The 22695-nt window shown below is 45.0% G+C and overlaps 1 protein-coding gene across 1 annotated transcript in view; it reads left to right on the forward strand.

Moving 5' to 3' along the window:
• Positions 1 to 22695, forward strand: part of LOC139265396 (plastin-1-like) — a 196260-nt gene that overhangs the window by 123444 nt on the left and 50121 nt on the right. Inside the window, exons 4-6 of the mRNA XM_070882386.1 lie at positions 944 to 1073; positions 12983 to 13115; positions 22281 to 22362. Of these exons, the coding sequence (XP_070738487.1) occupies positions 944 to 1073; positions 12983 to 13115; positions 22281 to 22362 (345 nt within the window). The remainder of the gene's footprint in view (positions 1 to 943; positions 1074 to 12982; positions 13116 to 22280; positions 22363 to 22695) is intronic.

Raw genomic sequence — 22695 nt, forward strand, 5'->3', positions numbered from 1 at the left:
GGTTTGCCTTGACAGATCTGCTGCATCGACCCATAAATCACTTTCGCTGGCACAGCATTGGGCTATTTGTCTAACTATTGTCCAGCAAATATGCATGAAACCCTTACGCCTGGTAAATGTAGGCATAGAACCTGCTTTCATCAGCGTAAGGGTTGACAAATCTTGATTGAAAAAATAATGCACATTTAAAATTAGTTTATGTAAATTTTGGCCCGGACTAAAATGTTTAAAATTATTTTTCAAAAATTTTAATTTTTGTCATATATGCTTTATTGAGGGGACATTTCATTCAATTTGAAAATAGGGACATTTATTTTTATTCCAGTTGTATAAATTATTTAATTATTTGGGGATTCATCATATGCTTATAAATAAAATACAAGTTGTTGTTTATGGGAATTACATTCGTAGGTGGAATCCCCATAAGCATATTAGCAATCCTCCTTTTTATTGGAGGACCTGGCCCACGGATCCCAGGGATCCTTCCGAACCACCTGCGCCCCTGGGATCCGTGGGCCTTTACGCAGGTGTATGCCTGCAGGCCCAGGACCCGAAGTCTCCGAAGCCCAGGAGTTTTTTATCGGGTCGGAGGCGTACTCCAGAGCTACAGCTCCAACCGCAAATTCCGGGCCATTATTTGCAGCCATGTAGAGACCCTGAATACAGATCTACCAGGAATGAAGTATATGAGTGACGGTCAGGAGGAGGTGTTTACCTGTCGAGAAACCTCTTTTAAATGAAAGGAATTCTATGACAGATGTTAAATAATATTTCCAGGTGATTTTTTTTTCTAATCCAAATAAAATGTGAATCACTCAATAAGCTTTGTTCATTCATCCTTCAATACACATTGAGCCCCAGATATACAGCCATGTCACTGCCCCAAACATGCAGCCATATCAGTGCTCCAGATATCCGCTCCTGTTATTTTTTTAAATTTCAGGTCTTCCAGGAGATCAAAGACAAAGAGATCAGCAAAACATTTAGAAAAGCCATTAACAAAAAAGAGGGAATTTGTGCTATTGGTGGAACATCGGACCGCTCCAGTGAAGGAACACAACATTCCTATGAAGGTACATCCCTACTTCCTTCAGGAAGTTTGATTCTTGATTCGACCTCGCAGTACTTCTCTGGGAAGGGGGAGTGCTGTGAGTTAGATGCAGTATGTTGGTGGGTTTCCAGATCAAATTGATGGGATGAGAATCTCGGCTGCTGGCTGTAGGGGTGATAAGTGTAATCCAATAGGGAATCAGGAAAATCTTCTTTACCCAAGGAGCAGTAAGAATGGCCACCCAGCGTATCTGTACAGGGGAGGCTGACTAGATAATTGCAGCACTAATGAGCTCCTGAGTGGAAGTGGGTTGTGGCTACCTCATGAGTGGAGTTTATCATGTGGCTGGGCTCAAGCGTTCATAACACCTGGATTCTAACTTGGGAGGGGCATTATCATTTCATTGAGTATTTTTGTAGCTCAAAATAATACATGGAAACTGGTTTGATTGTCTTTGTGACACCTATAGAAAAGTCATTTTATTTTTCCACATGAATGTTATCAGTTACCTTAATGGGCACATTGTATGCTGAATGAAAAAGATCTGTGTCTCGGCAGAAGTCAGTCTGAACTTCATAAATAACCAATGAGCTAATTGTGTTTTGTAATCTCTTGGCACTGGCTTTGCTGAAACATCGTCTTGGTATTGCTTCAAAATGTAAAGCCATTATTGCTCTGACCTTTATCGCAGGAGTAGATTTTGACAGATATTTTCTGAATGTAGACCTTAATTTCATTTATTTGGTGCCACTCATCCGTGAGGCTTGTCGAACCAGAAGGCTCATTTTAGAAGATGATGAATAAAGATGGATCGCAATTTCCTAAATATTTTTCATGTTTTTATTGAGTGCCCATTTTTTTTGTGGTCCTGCACTTGCTTTGTCATTTGGTAACAAAGTGATTTATCTTTTATCTTTTACTATTATTTCTGGCGGGTTCCACGATTCACCCTGTGGCATTGCCGGCTTTGACTTTTATTGTGATTTTTACCAAATGGGTAAATGCAGTATCTTTTGTTTTGTGAAATGATGCTCCCCTTTAGCAACAAACGTTCAAAGAGTATAATGAATTATTTGATGTCGCTGGAGTGTTTCATCCATAGTAAGCGCTGCCTTTGTACTTTATTTCTACAGTGATGGAAAAGGTTACGGGAAATTGTCCGATAAAGACGGTTGCCGCCATAAGCGTGGGTGGTATAAGAAACCCACTCACACTCGCGCGCGCTCTCTCTCTCACACACACACACACACACACACACACACACACACACACACACACACACACACACACTCTGTGTGTGTGCCTGTTTCTGTGTGCGTGTTTCTGTGTGTGTGGGCCCGGAAATCGGTGCGGTCCCGGCCAGCAAGACCATCAGCAGGCCGGGGCCATCAGAGGGAGCAGCGTCCGGCGGCATACCACTGCAGGAGGGCGACGGCTGCGAAGTCAGGTCGCTGATTGCAGCGCGGGCAGGCACAGCAGGAGTGGTGAAGGAGCGGCAAGAGTCCGTAGAGGGAAGTGACCGGGGCCCAGGAGAGGTGAGAGTTTGGGGCTCAGAAGAGGCGAGGGCCCAGGGGCAGCACAGGCCAGCCCACACTGCAATATGTGTGCGCACTAGGTCTGTGCAGCAGATCTCCAGTCGCCTTGGTTAACCCTGGCCATTGGACCAAGACCTAGCTCTGTGCAATGGCCACCCCACGTTAAAAAAAATCCATGCACAGGCATCTTCCACCCTTCAACATGTCGTTCGGGATCTGGAATATTAGGTCCTTCATTAAAACACCTGTGAACTCATCCCTTTTTGGCGTGGAAACAAGTCATCCTCGCTTCGAGGGACTGCCGATGATGATGATGATGGGTGGTATAAGTGCTGGGGACTATACTTGAAACGGAAAAAATTGCAGGGCTATGGGGAAAGAGAAAGGGAGTGGGACTAATCAGTTAACTCTTTCAGCACAGGCACAGTGGGCCGAATGGCCTCTTTTTGTGCTGTATTATTCGATGACGGCCAACTACAAAGGTGGACTGTTTGTCCAGAATGGAAGCATCTTTCTTCAACTATTTTAAAATAAAGTTATAGAGATTTGTAGTGTCAACAACACAAACTGCCAAAAGGTGTACACTGGTACAACTACAATTAAAGTAAACAGTAACCAAAACAAACAAAATATTAATTTAAATCGACACTTAACATTTAGACATTAAATTCAGGTCAGGAACTGAGGAGCAAAATGCAACCGGACAGATTTATGAATTTCTAGTTTGTGTCTCCCTTCCTCCTGTTATTGATCCATATAGTGCACTCCAAACTGCCATGATGCAAGTTTCTTTCATTGTTTTGGGAATCATAGCATCAATCTTGGTGCATAGGTTGCTAGATATACTCCTAAATATTTTTCATGTTGCTTTTTCATATTTCCGTGTTCATGGCATCTGTCTGAGGCTGAACCGGACTGTTTGCAACCTTGGTGTCACATTGGACCCTGAGATGAGCTTCTGACCATATATCTGAGCCATCACTAAAACCGTTTATTTCCACCTCTGCACCATAGCCCAACTCCACCCTTGCCTCAGCTCATCCACTGCTGAAACCCTCATCCATGCCATTGTTACCTCTAGACTTGACTATTCTAATGGACTCCTGGCTGGCCACCTAGATTATACCCTCTGCAAAATTGAGGTAATTCAAATCTCGGTAGCTCGTGTCCTAACTCGTATCAAGTCCTAGTCACATGTTCCTCCTCCTCATCATCATCATCATCATCATAGGAAGTCCCTCGGAATCGAGGAAGATTTGCTTCCACTCTTAAAATGAGTCCTTAGGTGGCTGAACAGTCCAATACGAGAGCCACAGTCCCTGTCACAGGTGGGACAGATAGTCGTTGAGGGAAAGGGTGGGTGGGGAGCCTGGTTGGCCGCACGCTCTTTCCGCTGCCTGCGCTTGATTTCTGCATGCTCTCGACAATGAGACTTGAGATGTTCAGCGCCCTCCTGGATGCACTTCCTCCACTTAGGGCGTTCTTTGGCCAGGGACTCCCAGGTGTCAGTGGGGATGTTGCACTTTATCAGGGAGGCTTTGAGGGTGCCTTTGTAACGTTTCCTCTGCCCACCTTTGGCTTGTTTGCCATGTCCGAGTAGAGCGCTTTCTTTGGGAGTCTTGTGTCAGGCATGCGAACAATGTGGCCTGCCCAGCGGAGCTGATCAAATGTGGTCAGTGCTTCAATGCTGTGGAAGTTGGCCTGGTCGAGGACGCTAATGTTGGTGCGTCTGTCCTCCTAGGGGATTTGTAGGATCTTGCGGAGACATCGTTGGTGGTATTTCTCAAGTGACTTGAGGTGACTACTGTACATGGTCCATATCTCTGAGCCATACAGGAGGGTGGGTATTACTACAGCCCTGTAGAGCATGAGCTTGGTGGCAGTTTTGAGGGCCTGGTCTTCAAACACTCCCTTCCTCAGATGGCCGAAGACTGCACTGGCGCACTGGAGGCAGTGCTGAATTGCGTCGTCAATGCCTGCTCTTGTTGATAAGCGACTCCCGAGGTATGGGAAATGGTCCACGTTGTCCAGGGTCGCACCATGGATCTTGATGACTGGGGGGGCTGTGCTGTGCAGCGAGGACAGGCTGGTGGAGGACCTTTACCTTGCAGATGTTTAACGTGAGACCCATGCTTTCGTACGCCACAGTAAATACGTCGACTATGTCCTGGAGTTCAGTCTCTGTGTGTGCATACACAGGCATTGTCCGCAACTCAACGACAGAGGTTGGGGTGATCTTGGGTCTGGCCTGGAGACAGCGAAGGTTGAACAGGTTCCCACTGGTTGTGTAGTTTAGTTCCACTCCAGCGGGGAGCTTGTTGACTGAGGTGGAGCATGGCAGCAAGGAAGATTGAGAAGAGTGTTGGGGTGATGATGCATCCCTGTTTGACCCCGGTCCGGCCGTGGATTGGGTCTGTAATGGATCCGTTGATGAGGATCACGGCCTGCATGTCGTCATGGAGCAGGCGGAGGATGTTGACAAACTTTTGGGGGCATCCGAAGCGGAGGAGGACGCTTCATAGACCCTCGTGGTTGACAGTGTCAAAGGTCTTTGTAAGGTTGAAGAAAGCCATGTACAAGGGCTGGCACTGCTCCCTGCATTTTTCCTGTAGCTGTGGCGCTGCAAAAATCATGTCCGTTGTGCCCCGTAGGGGATGAAATCCGCACTGTGACTCCGGGAGGAGCTCCTTGGCCACGGGGAGAAGACGGTTGAGGAGGAATCTAGCGACAACTTTCCCAGTGGCTGATAGCAGGGAGATTCCTCTGTAGTTGCTGCAGTCGGACTTATCCCCTTTTTCAAAGATGGTCACAATCACGGTATCTCTCAGATCTCCCGGCATGCTCTCCTCCCTCCAGATGAGTGCGATGAGGTCATGTATCCGCGCCAACAGTTCATACTTCAGTACTTCAGCAGGGATTCCATCCGCTCCCATAGCCTTGTTGTTTTTAAGCTGTCTTATGGCTTTTTCTACCTCGTGCAGTGTTGGGGTCTCACTGAGGTGATGGCGGGTCACATGCTGCGGGATGGAGTCGAGAACACTCGAGTCAAAGGCAGAGTCTCGATTGAGGAGATCTTCGAAGTGCTCCTTCCAGTGGGTCCTGACTGCCTCGGTGTCCTTGATGAGTGTTTCCCCGTTCTTGGCCAGCAGTGGGGTGAGGCCTTGGGTGTTTGGACCATAGTTGGCCTTGACTGCGATGAAGGATCCTCGCACATCACAGCTGTCGGTCACACATTACCCCTGCGCTCACTGACCTACATTGGCTCCCAGTCAAGCAACGCCTCGATTTTAAAATGTTCATCCTTGCTTTCAAATCCCTCCATAGCCTCGCTCCTCTCTATTGATGTTTACAATATATGAGGGAAAACATCACTATTCCTCCCCCTGTAAAAAGTACTACTGTTACCCCTGGATAGTGGTCAGTGCACACTTCAATATAGTGTGCTTGCAGACAGGATTCATGGACTCAAAAATGCATTTTTCAGCATATCGATGCTTGTGGTAAGAATCTCAGAAGGATTTGAGTGTCAATGAGACATTGATAAGTCAGCGCAGCTGATACTGATGCTGCCTGCTGCCTTGTATAATAAACTGACTCCAAAAACAGAACACTGAGAAGCCCTCTATCAATGAATCTCTGTCAAAGCCAACTTGCACTCATCAGTACCCTCTTTGTACTATTTTATTATTATTTAAATCTACTGTTCAATTTAGAAAAGTTGCCACAAATGTCCAGCCAGGTAAGCTTTGAAACTCTGCAGGGAACAAACTGTTTCTTGCTCATTGACTTCATGCAATCCAAATCCATTGGGACCAATGGACCAGATAAAATTAGCTTACTCTGTGGCACAGCCCCCCTCTCTCCATAATACCGTAGAGATATGTCAGAACTGTCCGTCTTCTAATGCTGTTCCCGTAATTATCTTTTAGAAGAGTTATTAGTGATTATATTGGATCTGCTTCTATGCCAGGAACAGCAGCTGCAACTGCACGCCAACATCCAATATTTATTAATATGAAAAGACAAAATGGAATACCGGTAACAAAACTGCTCTTACTTCTAGGAATCATTCTTTAGTAGCACAGTGGCCTGGAACTCCATCTCCTGTTTGCGCAGAGGCTTGAACGTGAACGTAACTAATGTCTGCGGTGATTCGGAGTTGTTAAGAGTATGTTGGGCAACAGGAAAGCTCTAAATTTGCCCTTTGACATCCTCAGCATGACGATTTTTGTTTTCTCTGCCACCAGTGGGATCACATTTTTAAGAAAGATTGATCCATTGAAACAGAATTGATTTTCGCATAACAAATGGCAAATTGGTCCTGATGACTGTTCAATGATAAAGAATGATATCAAAGAAAGAAATGAAGTAAAGTATTTTCTGAACCGAACTAACAGATTCAAACCTATTGGAAAAGATACCATACAGTTGAAATAGGAAAGAAAGAATTTACATTGATATGGCGACTTTCATGATTTCAGGATGTTCCAAAGTGCTTTGCAGCCAATGAAGTACTTTTGAAGTGTAATCACTGTTGTAATGTAGGAAATGCGGCAACCAATAGGCACACAGCAAGCTCCCACTTACAGCAATGAGATAATGACCCGGTAGTCTATTTAGATGTTGGCTGAGAATTAGATATTGGCCAAGACATCGGGGAGAACTGCCCTCCTCTTAGAAATAGTGCTGTGTGAGGGCAGATAGGGCACACCGTCTCATCTGAAAGACTGCACCTCCAGCGGTCTAGATTTTATAAAGGCTCTAGAATGGGATTTGACCCCACAACCTTCGAACTCCGAGGCAAGAGTGCCACCATTGAGTCAGGGCTGATAACTGAACAATGCATAATACCATGTGGTGCCATCCAGGATATTGTTTTATCCTCAAAATATATTGTTGGAGACAGGGAAAAATGCCTTCAGAGGAGCGGGGCACATTGTAAGGAAGGGTCACGGTGTTCTCCAGTCTGTATTAAAACGAAGGCCTGCACATAGAGTGGTGCAGTCCTGTATAGGAGAATAATTGAAAAACTGCGGGGAAAACAGGATTAAAACCTTGGAGGAGATGCAAGGTATTTTTACAAATGAATAAGTAAACAATATCAACAAAATCATGGCAAAACTCATTTTGTTGATCTCATTTAATTATTCATGCTTAATATCCTCCGAATTCCTATTAGTCCATATGTCTTTTCTCTGAGAGCTGGTATTGGTGGTTTGGGCAGACTCTGTTCCAGGAACAGAAAGTTGTGAAAACTTGGCTTCAGAGCCACCATATTGGTTGGCAGCTCTGTTTGCTCTGCAGCAGCTGTGATAACGACTGCAATGTGAATTATTTTTTTGTGGTTTTGTCATGGTTAGACTGACCTTTTCAATTAACTATTCCTAAAGTACAACATTTGGTGTAGCAATGAATGTAATTGGTTGCACAATCTCACCACTTTACCAGCCACCTCATTTGTACCGGCGCTGAGTGGCCTAACCAATGGTCCTAATGGACCGCTCAAAAAAACAGGTCAAATATATTTTTAACTTTTTTTTTGAGGGGCCAGGAGGACAAAGCCTGTTGCTGATCTGCACAAGCCACCGCACCCCTGCCCACCCAGGATTACTTTCTTCACCACTTTTCCCAACTCCATGCTCTTCATGTCAGCCAGTTCCATGTAGGAGCGCCCCATTTTCTGCCCTATAAGCACTGGTTTGGCCCACAGCTCGGCAGCAAAAGAGGCCTGAGCCTCATGATATCTCCGACCTCAAGGCAGTAACAGCGAGTGGGCATCTCTGCCTGCTGACCAATTGCTGAGTACATAAACTTAAAATCTGTACTAAAATCAAGGCTCAACACAATATTTAAAAAAAAATTAACACAAAATTGTAACACACTCCTCAATTTTTTTTATTCTATAAACAGACCGTAGGATTTTGAAATACAGACTTGGCATCTCCTAATCACTACTTCCTGATTTACCGTGTCTTCCTGTTTGCACTTTTTAGTCACGAAGGTATGTGCACAACGTGCCTTGGCCTCTCGCACTGTTTTCTCAGTTTAAAAAGAGACAGGCTTTTTACTCAAATGGCAAAGTTTTAAATATCGAGAGCAATAACTGGATTTAGTTACCAGTGGTTCACAACAGAAGCTTACAATGTTGGTCATCCCACATTTGGAGGCGTTAAGCTTGCTACACATCAACAACTTGTATTTATATTGCGCCTTTAACATCGTAAAATGTCCTGAGGTGCTTCACAGGAGAATTATGAAACAAAACTTGACACTGAGCCACATAAGGAGAAATGAGGGTAGATCGGAAAGAGGTAGATTTTAAGGAGTGTCTTAAAGTACTGAAGAGAGGGAGAGAGGTGGAGGGAGTTCCAGAGCTTGGGGCCCAGGCAGGTGAAGGCACGGCCACCAATGGTTGAGCAATTATAATCGGGGATGATCGAGAGGCCATAATTAGAGGAGCGCAGACATCTTGGGGGGGGGGGGGTTGTGGGGCTGGAGGGGATTGCAGAGATAGGGAGGGGCGAGGCCACGGAAGGATTTGAAAACAAGGACGATAATTTTAAAATTGAAGGAGGCGTTGCTTATCCGGGAGCCAGCCAATGTAGTTCAGCGAGCACAGGGGGTGATGGGTAAACAGGACTTGGTGCGAGTTCAGACACAGATTTTGGATGATCTCAAGTTTATGTTGGGTAGAAATTGACAAATTTGCTGGAATTCTTTGAGGATGTAACAAACAGGGTGGATAAAGGGGAACCAATGGATGTGGTGTATTTGGACTTCCAGAAGGCATTTGACAAGGTGCCACATAAAAGGTTACTGCACAACACAAAAGTTCACGGGGTTGGGGGTAATATATTCGCATGGATAGACGATTGGCTAACTAACAGAAAACAGAGAGTCGGGATAAATGGTTCATTCTCTGGTTGGCAACCAGGAACGAGTGGGATGCCGCAGGGATCAGTGCTGGGACCCCAACTATTTACAATCTATATTAACGACTTGGAGGAAGGGACTGAGTGTAACGCAGCCAAGTTTGCTGACGATACAAAGATGGGAGGAAAAGCAATGTGTGAGGAGGACACAAAATATCTGCAAAACAACATAGACAGGCTAAGTGAGTGGGAAAAAATTTGACAGATGGAGTATAATGTTGGAAAGTGTGAGGTCATACACTTTGCCAGAAAAAAAATCAAAGAGCAAGTTATTATTTAAATGGAGAAAGATTGCAAAGTGCCGCAGTACAGCGGGACCTGGGGGTACATGTGCATGAAACAAAAGGTTGGTATACAGGTACAGCAAGTGATCAGGAAGGCCAGTGGAATCTTGGCCTTTATTGCAAAGGGGGTGGAGTATAAAAGCAAGGAAGTCTTGCTACAGCTGTACAGGGTATTGGTGAGGCCACACCTGGAATACTGCGTGCAGTTTTGGTTTCCATATTTACGAAAGGATATACTTGCTTTGGAGGCAGTTCAGAGAAGGTTCACTAGGTTGATTCTGGAGATGAGGGGGTTGACTTATGAGAAAAGGATGAGTAGGTTGAGCCTCTACTCATTGGAATTCAGAAGAATGAGAGATGATCTTATCACAATGAGGGGTTTTGACAAGTTGGATGCAGAGAGAATGTTTCCACTGATGGGGGAGACTAGAACTAGAGGGCATGATCTTAGAATAAGGGGCCGCCCATTTAAAACAGAAATGAGGAGAAATTTCTTCTGAAGGTTGTAAATCTGTGGAATTTGCTGCTTTAGAGCTGTTGAAGCCAGGACATCGAATAAATTTAAGACAGAGATAGACAGTTTCTTAAACGATAATGGGATAAGGGGTTATGGGGAGTGGGTGGGGAAGTGGAGCTGAGTCCAAGATCGGATCAGCCGTGATCGTATTGAATGGCGGAGCAGGCTCGAGGGGCTGTATGGCCTACTCCTGCTCCTATTTATTATGAACTTATGGGAGGCCAGCCAGGAGTGTGTTGGAATAGTCAAGTGTAGAGGTAATAAAAGCACAGATGAAGGTTTCAGCAGCAGATGAGCTGAGGCAGGGGTGGAGTTGGGCAATGTTATGGAGGTGGAAATAGGTGGTCTTGGTTATGCTGCAGACATGTGGTTGGAAGCTTGTTTTAGGGCAAAATATGACACTAAGGTTGTGAACAGTCTGGTTCAGCTAGCTGCCAGGGAGAGAGATGGAGTCGATAGCTAGGAAACGGAGTTTATGGCGGAGACCGAATACAATGGCTTCGGTCTTTCTAATATTTAGTTGGAGGAAATTTCTGCTCATCCAATACTGGATGTCGGACAAGCAGACTGACAATTTAGAGACCACGGAGGGGTCGGAAGAAGTGGTGGTGAAGTAGAGCTGGGTGTCGTCAGCGTACATGCGGAAACCGATGCTGTGGAAACACAAACCATGTCGACAAGTATAAACATAGCTATCCTTTGTAAATTGGATATCTAATGGATCTTGACATTCTAGGGTTGTGGTTGATGGTGCTAAAAGCTAAGCATTTTGATTTTAGCTTATGTCAAGAGGAGTGCCATGGCATATGTTAATGTACTTTGAGCAGAAGAGGCATCTGATTTCAATTTATTTTCTAAAGGCATTTTTTTTTACATTAGAATAGACCAGCTCCCTCTTCAGGCTGGAATTGAAATTATAATACATTACAGGTGCAGCGCCTAAAATCCGGAACGCTTGGGACCAAGGCCATTCTGGATTATGGGCCTTTCCGGACTTTCGATTTGCTTTCTGACGTCACGAATCCGGAAACATCCGAACCCAGGTTCGGGTATTTCCGGATTTCAAAACGTCAGAAACGTGGGAGGGGATTCCCGCCGACGAGGATGTGGTTGTCAGGTGGACTCCGGCGAGGTGTTCGGGCCGGCCAGTGAGGAGGCCCCGAGGTAAGGGTGGCGAGGTCCGAGGTCGGCAGAGTCACCGGGTCAGGATTCCGGAACATTTTACCGATTCCGGACGACACTGCCACCAATTGGTCCGGATTCTAGAACATTCTGGATTCTGGAATTCCGGGTTCTCAACACTGCACCTATATTATGGATGCATAATATTTCTGTCTAATGTCTGAAGAAATGTTTAAAAACTATTCTGACCTTGTTTGCTTGATGGGGAAAATATGCTTACCTGCACATTTAATTTAGACTACTGAGTGAGGCAGCTGGTGAGAATACATTTTCTATTACATTTGATGTTAGTTTTCTGAATTCAAAGAAAAACTTATATTGTTATGAAACTTCTCGCAACTTGATTGGTAAAAATTTATTAGTAGGAAGGAAAATACTTCAAGGCATTTTGTGATTTAGAAGAATGTTCTCAAAACGTTGCACCTGTAATAAGAGAGAAGGGAACCTGTGCTGTCTGGTGCAAAACATTTTTTTAATTTCTAAAAGTTGTGGGAACTATTTTTCAAAATGTTTTGATTTAAGCCACCTTTTTTGAAGTACCAGTGGAGAATTTCATCAATTCATCAACTGGGAAAATCGATTGATGTTGTCTGCTTAGGCTTGACATAGTAAAGGAAAATAGACAATGCAAGACAGGGTGGTGATATTAAGTTAGAAAAGGTGTAAAAGATCCATTTAAAGACAAATGCAGCCAGATCTAGTTTGGCTCATGGGAAATGAGGGCTGCTGACTTAAGTGCACTCTTAGTTGGCCTCTGGGTCTCAGTTGTGCCTGGACAAGTGAACATATCTGAGCATCAAAGGTTATTAATCAGTATAGAGGGACAATCTCTTTTTCTTGTTTATTGTTTTATATGTTTACCTTGAAAAGTAAACTGATGGCTGGAAATAGATGGGGTTGATAGACTTGGAACTTCTGAAAGTCATTGGTGCTTGTGACCTCTTTGAGTGGGACTGATAGTGCTAAAGTATGAGTAGTCTTATGCTGTGGACTTTTACTTGGCACTCTTACTGCCGATTAAGAACATTTAATGAAAAGTGAGTCCTGTTAATGTTAGACTGATTTCATTTTTCTTGGATCTTTCTATCAGATTTGCAAATCAATTTTTATTGATCCAGGTCATAAACTTAGATTTAAGGAATAATGCTGCTGTTTGTTCTTATTATTTATTCATTTTATTCGTATAATTTGCACCAACATTATTTAGATATCAGCCTTGGCTCAGTTGTCAGCACTCTTGCCTTTCGGTCTATAAGGTTATGGGTTCAAGTCCCAGTTCAGCACTTAGATGGCATACTTGACTAATGAATCCCAAGGTCACTATAAGGGACTACATGAGTTTTTATTAGCCAACTCTTTTTTGAACATATCTTGTCTCTATTGTGATTCATATGTTTCTCCATCATATAACTCAATAATTTTTTTCTATGTTTTATTAAATGTGACCATAATTGGCTGAAATATATTCTCTTAACTTCCAGAGGAAGAAAAGGTTGCTTTTGTTAATTGGATTAACAAAGCATTAGAAGGCGATCCTGACTGTAAACATTTGATTCCTATGGACGCTAACAGTGACCGTCTGTTTAGTGCAGTTGGTGATGGAATTCTTCTTTGGTAACTTGTTTTTTTTCTTCTTATGCTTCTATTGTGATAATAAAATAGTCACGTCTCATATTGAAGCTTGGGACGCGGCTAGTTTGTTTATTTGCTCCGTTTTTGGCGCCATTCTTTATCCAAGAGACCAAGCAGGTGACATACCCCGAGCCCTCTTCCAGTGCTGCTCTGTAACTAGCTGCTCAGAGGTACAAGAGACTGGGTTTAGTCGATTCATCTGCTGAAAGTTCTTCCCCTGTGGGGAGGTGCTTCATTGCTCCCAAGCTGGTTAGACATATAGGCCTAGAAATTCAATGTCCTAATCTTCCTTGCTGCTTCGTCGCCAAGCAGCCTGTTGTTAACCTGCAACTCGCCGGCCCAATGATGATCAGGCCCGAGACTCAATACCAAGTGTGCCTCGAGCCTCACCATTCAGTCGCAGCGATCTCTCCCGGCACCCAAATTTCTAGGCCATAGAGATGACTCATAGGAAATGGGCAGGCTTGATAGACCAGATGATCTTTTGCTGTCCATCATTGTTTATATGTTTGTATCAATTATGAATGGGGATTCCCTTCATTTATTGTTTGGGCAAGCCCACATGATGCAACCTGGTGAACTGCATGCACCCCTGGGATATGTGGACCTCGATGCAGGACAATGAACAAATACTTTGTTCTGTCTTCACAAAGGAAGACACAAATAACCTCCCGAAAATACTAGGGGTCCGAGGGTAACATAGAAACATAGAAAATAGGTGCAGGAGTAGGCCACTTGGCTCTTCAAGCCTGCACCACCATTCAATAAGATCGTGGCTGATCATTCACCTCAGTACCCCTTTCCCGCTTTCTCTCCATACCCCTTGATCCCTTTAGCCGTAAGGGCCATATCTAATTCCCTCTTGAATATATCCAATGAACTGGCATCATCGACTCTCTGCAGCAGGGAATTCCACAGGTTAACAACTTTCTGAGTGAAGAAGTTCCTCCTCATCTCAGTCCTAAATGGCCTACCGCTTATCCTAAGACCGTGTCCCCTGGTTCTGGACTTCCCCAACATCGGGAACATTCTTCCCGCATCTAACCTGTCCAGTCCCATCGGAATCTTATATGTTTCTGAGAGATCCCCTCTCATCCATCTAAACTCCTAAACTCCAGTGAACACAGGCCCAGTTGATGCAGTCTCTCCTCATATGTCAGTCTAGTCATCCCTGGAATCAGTCTGGTGAATCTTCGCTGCACTCCCTCAATAGCAAGAACATCCTTCCTCAGATTAGGAGACCAAAACTGAACACAATATTCCAGGTGAGGCCTCACTAAGGCCCTGTACAACTGCAGTAAGACCTCCCTGCTCCTATACTCAAATCCCCTAGCTATGAAGGCCAACATGCCAATAGCCTTCTTCACCGACTGCTGTACCTGCATGCCAACTTTCAATGACTGATGAACCATGACACCCAGGCCTTGTTGCACCTCGTCTTTTCCTAATCTGCCACCATTCAGATAATATTCTGCCTTTGTGTTTTTGCCAACAAAGTGGATAACCTCACATTTATCCACATTATACTGCATCTGCCATGCATTTGCCCACTCACTTAACCTGTCCAAATCATCCTGCAACCTCTTAGCATCCTCCTCACAGCTCACACCAACACTCAGTTTAGTGTCATCTGCAAACTTGGAGATATTACACTCAATTCCTTCATCCAAATCATTAATGTATAATGTAAATAGCTGGGGTCCCAGCACTGAGCCCTGCGGCACTCCACTAGTCACTGTCTGCCATTCCGAAAAGGACCCGTTTATCCCGACTCTCTGCTTCCTGTCTGCCAACCAATTCTCTATCTACGCCAGTACATTACCCCCAAGACCATGTGCTTTGATTTTGCACACCAATCTCTTATGTGGGATCTTGTCAAAGACCTTTTGAAAGTCCAAATACACCACATCCACTGGTTCTCCCTTGTCCACTCTACTAGTTACATCCTCAAAAAATTCCAGAAGATTTGTCAAGCATGATTTCCCTTTCACAAATCCATGCTGACTTGGACCGATCCTGTCACTGCTTTCCAAATGTGCTGCTATTTCATCTTTAATAATTGATTCCAATATTTTCCCAATCACTAATGTCAGACTAACCGGTCTATAATTACCTGTTTTCTCTCTCCTTTTTTAAAAAAGTGGTGTTCCATTTGCTACCCTCCAGTCCATAGGAACTGATCCAGAGTCGATAGACTGTTGGCAAATGATCACCAATGCATCCACTATTTCTAGGGCCACCTTCTTAAGTACTCTGGGATGTAGACAATCAGGCCCCGGGGATTTATCGGCCTTCAATCCCATCAATTTCCCCAACACAATTTCCCGCCTAATAAGGATATCCTTCAGTTCCTCCTTATCACTAGACCCTCGGTCCCCTAGTATATCCGGAAGGTCATTTGTGTCTTCCTTCTTGAAGACAGAACCAAAGTGTTTGTTCAATTGGTCTGCCATTTCTTTGTTCCTCATTATTAATTCATCTGAGTCCGACTGCAAGGACCTACGTTTGTCTTCACTAACCTTTTTCTCTTCACATATCTATAGAAGCTTTTGCAGTCAGTTTTTATGTTCCTGGCAAGCTTCCTCTCGTACTCTATCTTCCCCCTCCTAATTAAACTGTTTGTCCTCCTTTGCTGAATTCTAAATTTCTCCCAGTCCTCAGGTTTGCTGCTTTTTCTGGCCAATTTATATGCCTCTTCCTTGGATCTAACACTACCCTTAATTTCCCTTGTTAGCCACGGTTGAGCCATCTTCCCTGTTTTATTTTTACTCCAGACAGGGATGTACAACTGTTGACGTTCATCCATGTGATCTGTAAGGGGTTCTCGGGGGAGTGTTGTTGTGCCTTGGGTGTCTCTCTCTTTGCTTCTGCCCTCACAGCTTATGCCTGGCCTGTGAGGTAACCTGAGCGCTGCAAGAGCACCCCTGGAGAGACTGTCCACAGCTTATGAAGGGGGTTTTGAGACTCGTGCGTCCCCACAGCTTATGCCTAGCCTGTGAGGCACCTGTGAGTGTCAAACACTCCTAACCCCTTCTTCCCTAGCCTGTGACACACAGTTGAGTGTTTTCGAGGCGCTGCTAGCTTCCCTTACACTGTTCTGACATAAGACTCACGATCAGGAGATGTAATACAATCGAACTGAGACAAGGTGATTCCAAGAGGAACTTGGGCTTTCAATTTATTTGACAAGGTGTATCTCAACAAACAGCAATACACCAACAAAACAATCCCCCTAAATCCCACTAAACGGACGCAACGAAAATTTTTGCACAAGTTTAGCAGTACAATGCCCAACCTCCCACCTTTCCTGGCCTAACTGAGTTGGGAGTTCTGGGGATCAGAGGTTATACTTACTACTGTGCCTTTTGCAGTCTGGTGGTTTGTTTCTTCTATCTTCGGTGCCTTTGGACACTGGTTTTCCTTCAGTGTCGAGAGGCTTGCTGGTTGTTGGATCACGAGAGCAGAGAAGCAGAACACACTATGTCAGAAACCCCTTTTTATAGCCAGATTATCCAGTCTGCCTCTCGTGCTGAAATTGATCCTTCCCATTGGTGGGCTTTGTGATTTTGAAAAATGCAGCAGTTTTAGATTATTGCGGGTTTTTTCCATTGATGTTAACCTACTCAAGGTTTGAGTAGGTGTTGCTTGCGTTGGCCTCCTGTAGCCATTGTGTAGGCCCTTGGTTTGTTTTGGGTTCCCTAGTTTTCTGAAGGTCTGCATAATTTCCCTCCATAGTGTAAACATGGGGAAGACAATAGTCTGATAATGGCGATGAGTCAGTCCCACAGTTTTCGAGCAAGTGCTCTCCCATTGGCTTGAAAGCCACATGCTTCGAGCTGACTCTGTCCCACCATTGGCCCTCCGGTGTCCTCCCCGTCCAATCATTGCTCTGCCAAGGTCAAAACGTCTTGGTTTCAATTCACATTGCAGCACAGACAGATCCCACAGTCCTTTTCCTTCTGGGTAAAATGAGGGGTTTTTCTTCCTCCCCTACAGATCTATAAATGTTTGCCATTGCCTATCCACTATCAATCCTGTAAGTATCATTTGCCCGTGTACTGTAGCCAATTCGCGCCTCATGCCAATGAAGTTAGCTTTCCTTAAGTTTAGGACCCTAGTTTCTGAATTAACTGTGCCACTCTCCATTTTAATAAAGAATGCTACCACATTATGGTCACTCTTCCCCAAGGGGCCTCGCACAACAAGATTGCTAATTAGTCCCTTCTCATTACACATCACCCAATCTAGGATGGCCAGCTCTCTAGTTGGTTCCTCGACATATTGGTCAAGAAAACTATCCCTAATACATTCCAGGAAATCCTCCTCCACCGCATTGCTACCAGTTAGGATAGCCCAATCTATATGTAAATTAAAGTCGCCCATGATAACTGCTGTACCTTTATTGCACACAAACCTTATTTCTTGTTTGATGCTGTCCCCAACCTCACTACTACTGTTTGGTGGCCTATACACAACTCCCAACAGCATTTTCTGCCCTTTGGTATTCCGCAGCTCCATCCATACCGATTCCACATCATCCAAACCAACGTCTTTCCTTACTATTGCATTAATTTCCTATTTAACCAGCAATGCCACCCCGCCTCCTATTCCTCTTTGTCTATCCTTCCAAAATGTTGAATACCCCTGGATGTTGAGTTCCCAGCCTTGGTCACCCTGGAGCCATGTTTCTGTGATGTCAATTACATCATATCCATTAACTGCTAGCTGCACAGTCAATTCGTCCACCTTATTCTGAATACTCCTCGCATTGAGGCACAGAGCCTTCAGGCTTGTCTTTTTAACACACCTTGCCCCTTTAGAGTTTTGCTGTAATGTGGCCCTTTTTGTTTTTTGCCTTGGGATTCTCTGCCCTCCACTTTTATTATTCTCCTTTCTATCTTTTGCCTCTGTCTCCCTCTTGTTTCCCTTTGCCTCCCTGCATAGGTTCCCATCCCCCTGCCATATTAGTTTAACTCCTCCCCAACAGCACTAGCAAACACTCCCCCGAGGACATTGGTTCTGGTCCTGCCCAGGTGCAGACCGTCCGGTTTGTACTGGTCCCACCTCCTCCAGAACCGGTTCCAATGCCCCAGAAATTTGAATCCCTCCCTTCTGCACCACTGCTCAAGCCACGTATTCATCTGAGCTATCCTGCGATTCCTACTCTGACTAGAATGTGGCACTGGTAGCAATCCTGCGATTACTGCTTTTGAAGTCCTACTTTTTAATTTAGCTCCTAGCTCCCTAAATTTGTTTCATAGGACCTCATCCCGTTTTCTACCTATATCGTTGGTACCTATGTGCTTCACGACAACTGGCTTTTCACCCTCCCTTTTCAGAATGTCCTGCATCTGCTCCGAGACATCCTTGGCCCTTGCACCAGGGAGGCAACATACCATCCTGGAGTCTCGGTTGCGGCCGCAGAAACGCCTATCTATTCCCCTTACAATTGAATCCCCCTATCACTATAGCTCCCCCACTCTTTTTGCTGCTCTCCTGTGCAGCAGAGCCACCCACGGTGCCATGAACTTGGCTGCTGCTGCTCTCCCCTGATGAGTCATCCCCCTCAACAGTACCCAAAGCGGTGTATCTGTTTTGCAGGGGGATGACCGCAGGGGACCCCTGCACTACCTTCCTTGCACTGCTCTTCCTGTTGGTCACCCATTTACTATCTGGCGGTGTACCCTTTACCTGCGGTGAGACCAACTCACTAAATGTGCTATTCACGTCATTCTCAGCATCGTGCATGCTCCAGAGCGAATCCACCCGCAGCTCCAGTGCCGCAATGCGGTCCATCAAGAGCTGTAGGCGGATACACTTCCCGCACACATAGTCGTCAAGGACACCGGAAGCATCCCTGAATTCCCACATGGTACAGGAGGAGCATAACACATGTCCGAGCTCTCCTGCCATGATTTAACCCTTAGATTAACTTAAATTGGCAACAACAATGCTAAATGTTACTTACTGATAAAGAAGGAAAAAGAAAAGCTACTTACCAATCACTTATCCCCTTGGCTGTGATGTCACCGTTCGATTTCTTTCAATTCTTTATTGCCTTCTCCCTGCAACTGCACAAGCTGGGCCTCACCGATCCCCGGACTCTCGCCTCAGTGATGCACCTCCTGACTCCTGATCTCGCGGCCTTTATAGGCCTCACCGATCCCCGGACTCTCGCCTCAGCTACGCACCTCCCGACTCCTGATCTCGCGGCCTTTATAGGCCTCACCGAACCCCGGACTCTCGCCTCAGCGACGCACCTCCCGACTCCTGATCTCGCGGCCTTTATAGGCCTCACCGATCCCCGGACTCTCGCCTCAGCGATGCACCTCCCGACTCCTGATCTCGCGGCCTTTATAGGCCTTTCCAATCCCCGGACTCTTGCCTCAGCGACGCACCTTCCGACTCCTGATCTCGCAGCCTTTATAGGCCTCACCGATCCCCGGACTCTCGCCTCAGCGATGCACCTCCCGACTCCTGATCTCGCGGCCTTTATAGGCCTCACCGATCCCCGGACTCTCGCCTCAGCGATGCACCTCCCGACTCCTGATCTCGCGGCCTTTATAGGCCTCACCGATCCCCGGACTCTCGCCTCAGCGATGCACCTCCCGACTCCTGATCTCGCGGCCTTTATAGGCCTCTCCGATCCCCGGACTCTTGCCTCAGCGACGGGTCTAGCGAGAAGGGGGAACTGAGGGAAATCCTTATTCGTCAGGAAATGGTGTTAGGGAAATTGAAGGGACTGAAGGCTGATAAATCCCCAGGGCCTGATAGTCTGCATCCCAGAGTATTTAAGGAAATAGTGGATGCATTGGTGGTCATTTTCCAACGTTCCATGGACTCTGGTTCAGTTCCTATGGATTGAAGGGTAGCCAATGTAATCCCACTTTTTAAAAAAGGAGGGAGCGAGAAAACAGGGAATTATAGACTTGTTAGCCTGACATCAGTAGTGGGGAAAATGCCGGAATCAATTATTAAAGATGTAATCGCAGCGCATTTGGAAAGCAGTGACCGGATCGGTCCAAGTCAGCATGGATTTGTGAAAGGGAAATCATGCTTGACAATTCTTCCAGAATTTTTTGAGGATGTAACTAGTAGAGTGGACAAGGGAGAACCAGTGGATGTGGTGTATTTAGACTTTCTAAAGGCTTTTGACAAGGTCTCACACAAGAGATTGGTGTGCAAAATTAAGGCAAATGGTACTGGGGAGTAAAGTATTGACGTGGATAGAGAACTGGTTGGCAGACAGGAAGCAAAGAATAGGAATAAACAGGTCCTTTTCAGAATGGCAGGCAGTGACTAGTGGAGTGCCGCAGGGTTCAGTGCTGGGACCCCAGCTATTTACAATATACATTAACGATTTAGATGAAGGAATTGAATGTAATATCTCCAAGTTTGCAGATGACACTATGCTGAGTGGTAGTTCGAGCTGCGAGCAGGATGCTCGGAGGCTGCAGGGGGACTTGGACAGGTTAGGTGAATGGGAAAATGCATGGCAGATGCAGTATAATGTGGATAAGTGTGAGGTTATCCACATTGGTGGCAAAAACAGGAAGGCATATTATTATCTGAATGGTGACAGATTAGTAAAAGGGGAGGTGCAACAAGACCTGGGTGTCATGGTACATCAGTCATTCAAGGTAGGCATGTAGGTACAGCAGGCAGTAAAAAAAGCAAATGATATGTTGGCCTTCATAGCGAGGGGATTTGAATATAGGAGCAGGGAGGTCTTACTGCAGTTGTACACGGTCTTGCTGAGACCACACCTTGAGTATTGTGTGCAGTTTTGGTCTCCTAATCTGAGGAAGGACATTCTTGCTATTGAGGGAGTGCAGCGAAGGTTCACCAGACTGATTCCCGGGATGGCAGGACTGACATATGAGGAGAGACTGGATCAACTGGGCCTGTATTCTCTGGAATTTAGAAGAATGAGAGGGGATCTCATAGAAACATATAAAATTCTGACGGGATTGGACAGGTTAGATGTAGGAAGAATGTTCCTGATGTTGGAGAAGTCCAGAACCAGGGGTCACAGTCTAAGCATAAGGGATAGGCCATTTAGGACCGAGATGAGGAGGAATTTCTTCACTCAGAGAATTGTTAACCAGTGGAATTCTCTACCACAGAAATTTACCGAGGCCAGTTCGTTAGATATATTCAAAAGGGAGTTAGATGTGGCCCTCACGGCTAAAGGGATCAAGGAGTATGGAGAGAAAGCAGGAATGGGGTACTGAAGTTGCATGATCGGCCATGATCATATTGAATGGTGGTGCAGACTCGAAGGGCAAAATGGCCTACTCCTGCACCTATTTTCTATGTTTCTATGTTTCTATGTAATGTGTAGAGGCCCAGGAGCGCAAGTCACCGAATGTCCTGGACCATCAGGTAAATTCGTTGATTTTTTGGGGGGTCAGAAGCCTCCGACCGCAAATTTTGGACCAAATTTTTAACTGAGGCTAACGCACAATAATATTCCTGCTGGTTACAATCAGGACAAGGATGGTGATACCTGCTGTAGTAACTGCTTTTACTGCTTTGTGGTCTTAGAAACTAGTCCACAGAACTGATAATGCAACTTATTCCTGCAACAACTGACAAATGTCTTCAGCAATAAGGAAAAAAATATACAGCTTATTTGTAATATTGATAGATTTTACGACCAACTGATTGGTTTTACTTTACTGATGAACTGCACTGCCTTGTGCAATATTTTCCACGTTTTATCCTGCCCAAAGTTGACACCCAGTTTGAAACTCACATCAATGCACAGACAAAGACTGAGAGGCAATCAATTCAAGGCCTCTCAATTCCCGCCTCTGACAAGTTGTTCACAAACGAACTGGATCGCTTTGCATTTTCATTCCTGCTGCTTCCCTTGAAGGAAGATCACTTGCCATCTCTCTCCATTGGTCCAGCCGACATTTAGAACCTCGCTGTGTTTGGGGGAAAAGTGCATACTCGGCATTGTGTTATATCCGTATGTAAAATGCTCTGATTGGCTGATTTGATATGCCAGTGAGGAAGCCATTTCTGAGAAAAAAAGATCTTGAACTTGGATCAAGGCTATATGGTCACTAAATAGAAAATATCTTCCATATTGGGTTATAGTTTTACCTTTTTACCAAAAATCTCTTCTTTTCTGTTCAGCAAAATGATAAACTTATCGCAGCCAGACACAATTGATGAGCGAGTAATCAACAAACGGAAGCTAACCCCATTCACAATTTCTGTAAGTACAATCTTGCCATCAAGAGTAGTTTTAACAAAGTAGTAAGGCACCTAATACATTGCAATTTTATTCCGATCCGGCGGTAACATGCCAACTAATGTGTATTTTTGAAATTCGAACGCCTTTTCTCAAAGGTACCACGGAAGATTTTCTGCTACAGACAATGGATAGTGGATTATAAACCCAGAGGGGCAGCCTTCATATTTAGCTAACTACCGTGTTTAATACATTGTATTTGTTGTAGAAACATAGAAACATAGAAAATAGGTGCAGGAGTAGGCCATTCGGCCCTTCGAGCCTGCACCACCATTCGATGAGATCCTGGCTGATCAT

Source organism: Pristiophorus japonicus, chromosome 6 (genome assembly GCF_044704955.1).
Source record: "Pristiophorus japonicus isolate sPriJap1 chromosome 6, sPriJap1.hap1, whole genome shotgun sequence".
Classification (NCBI taxonomy): Eukaryota; Metazoa; Chordata; class Chondrichthyes; family Pristiophoridae; genus Pristiophorus; species Pristiophorus japonicus.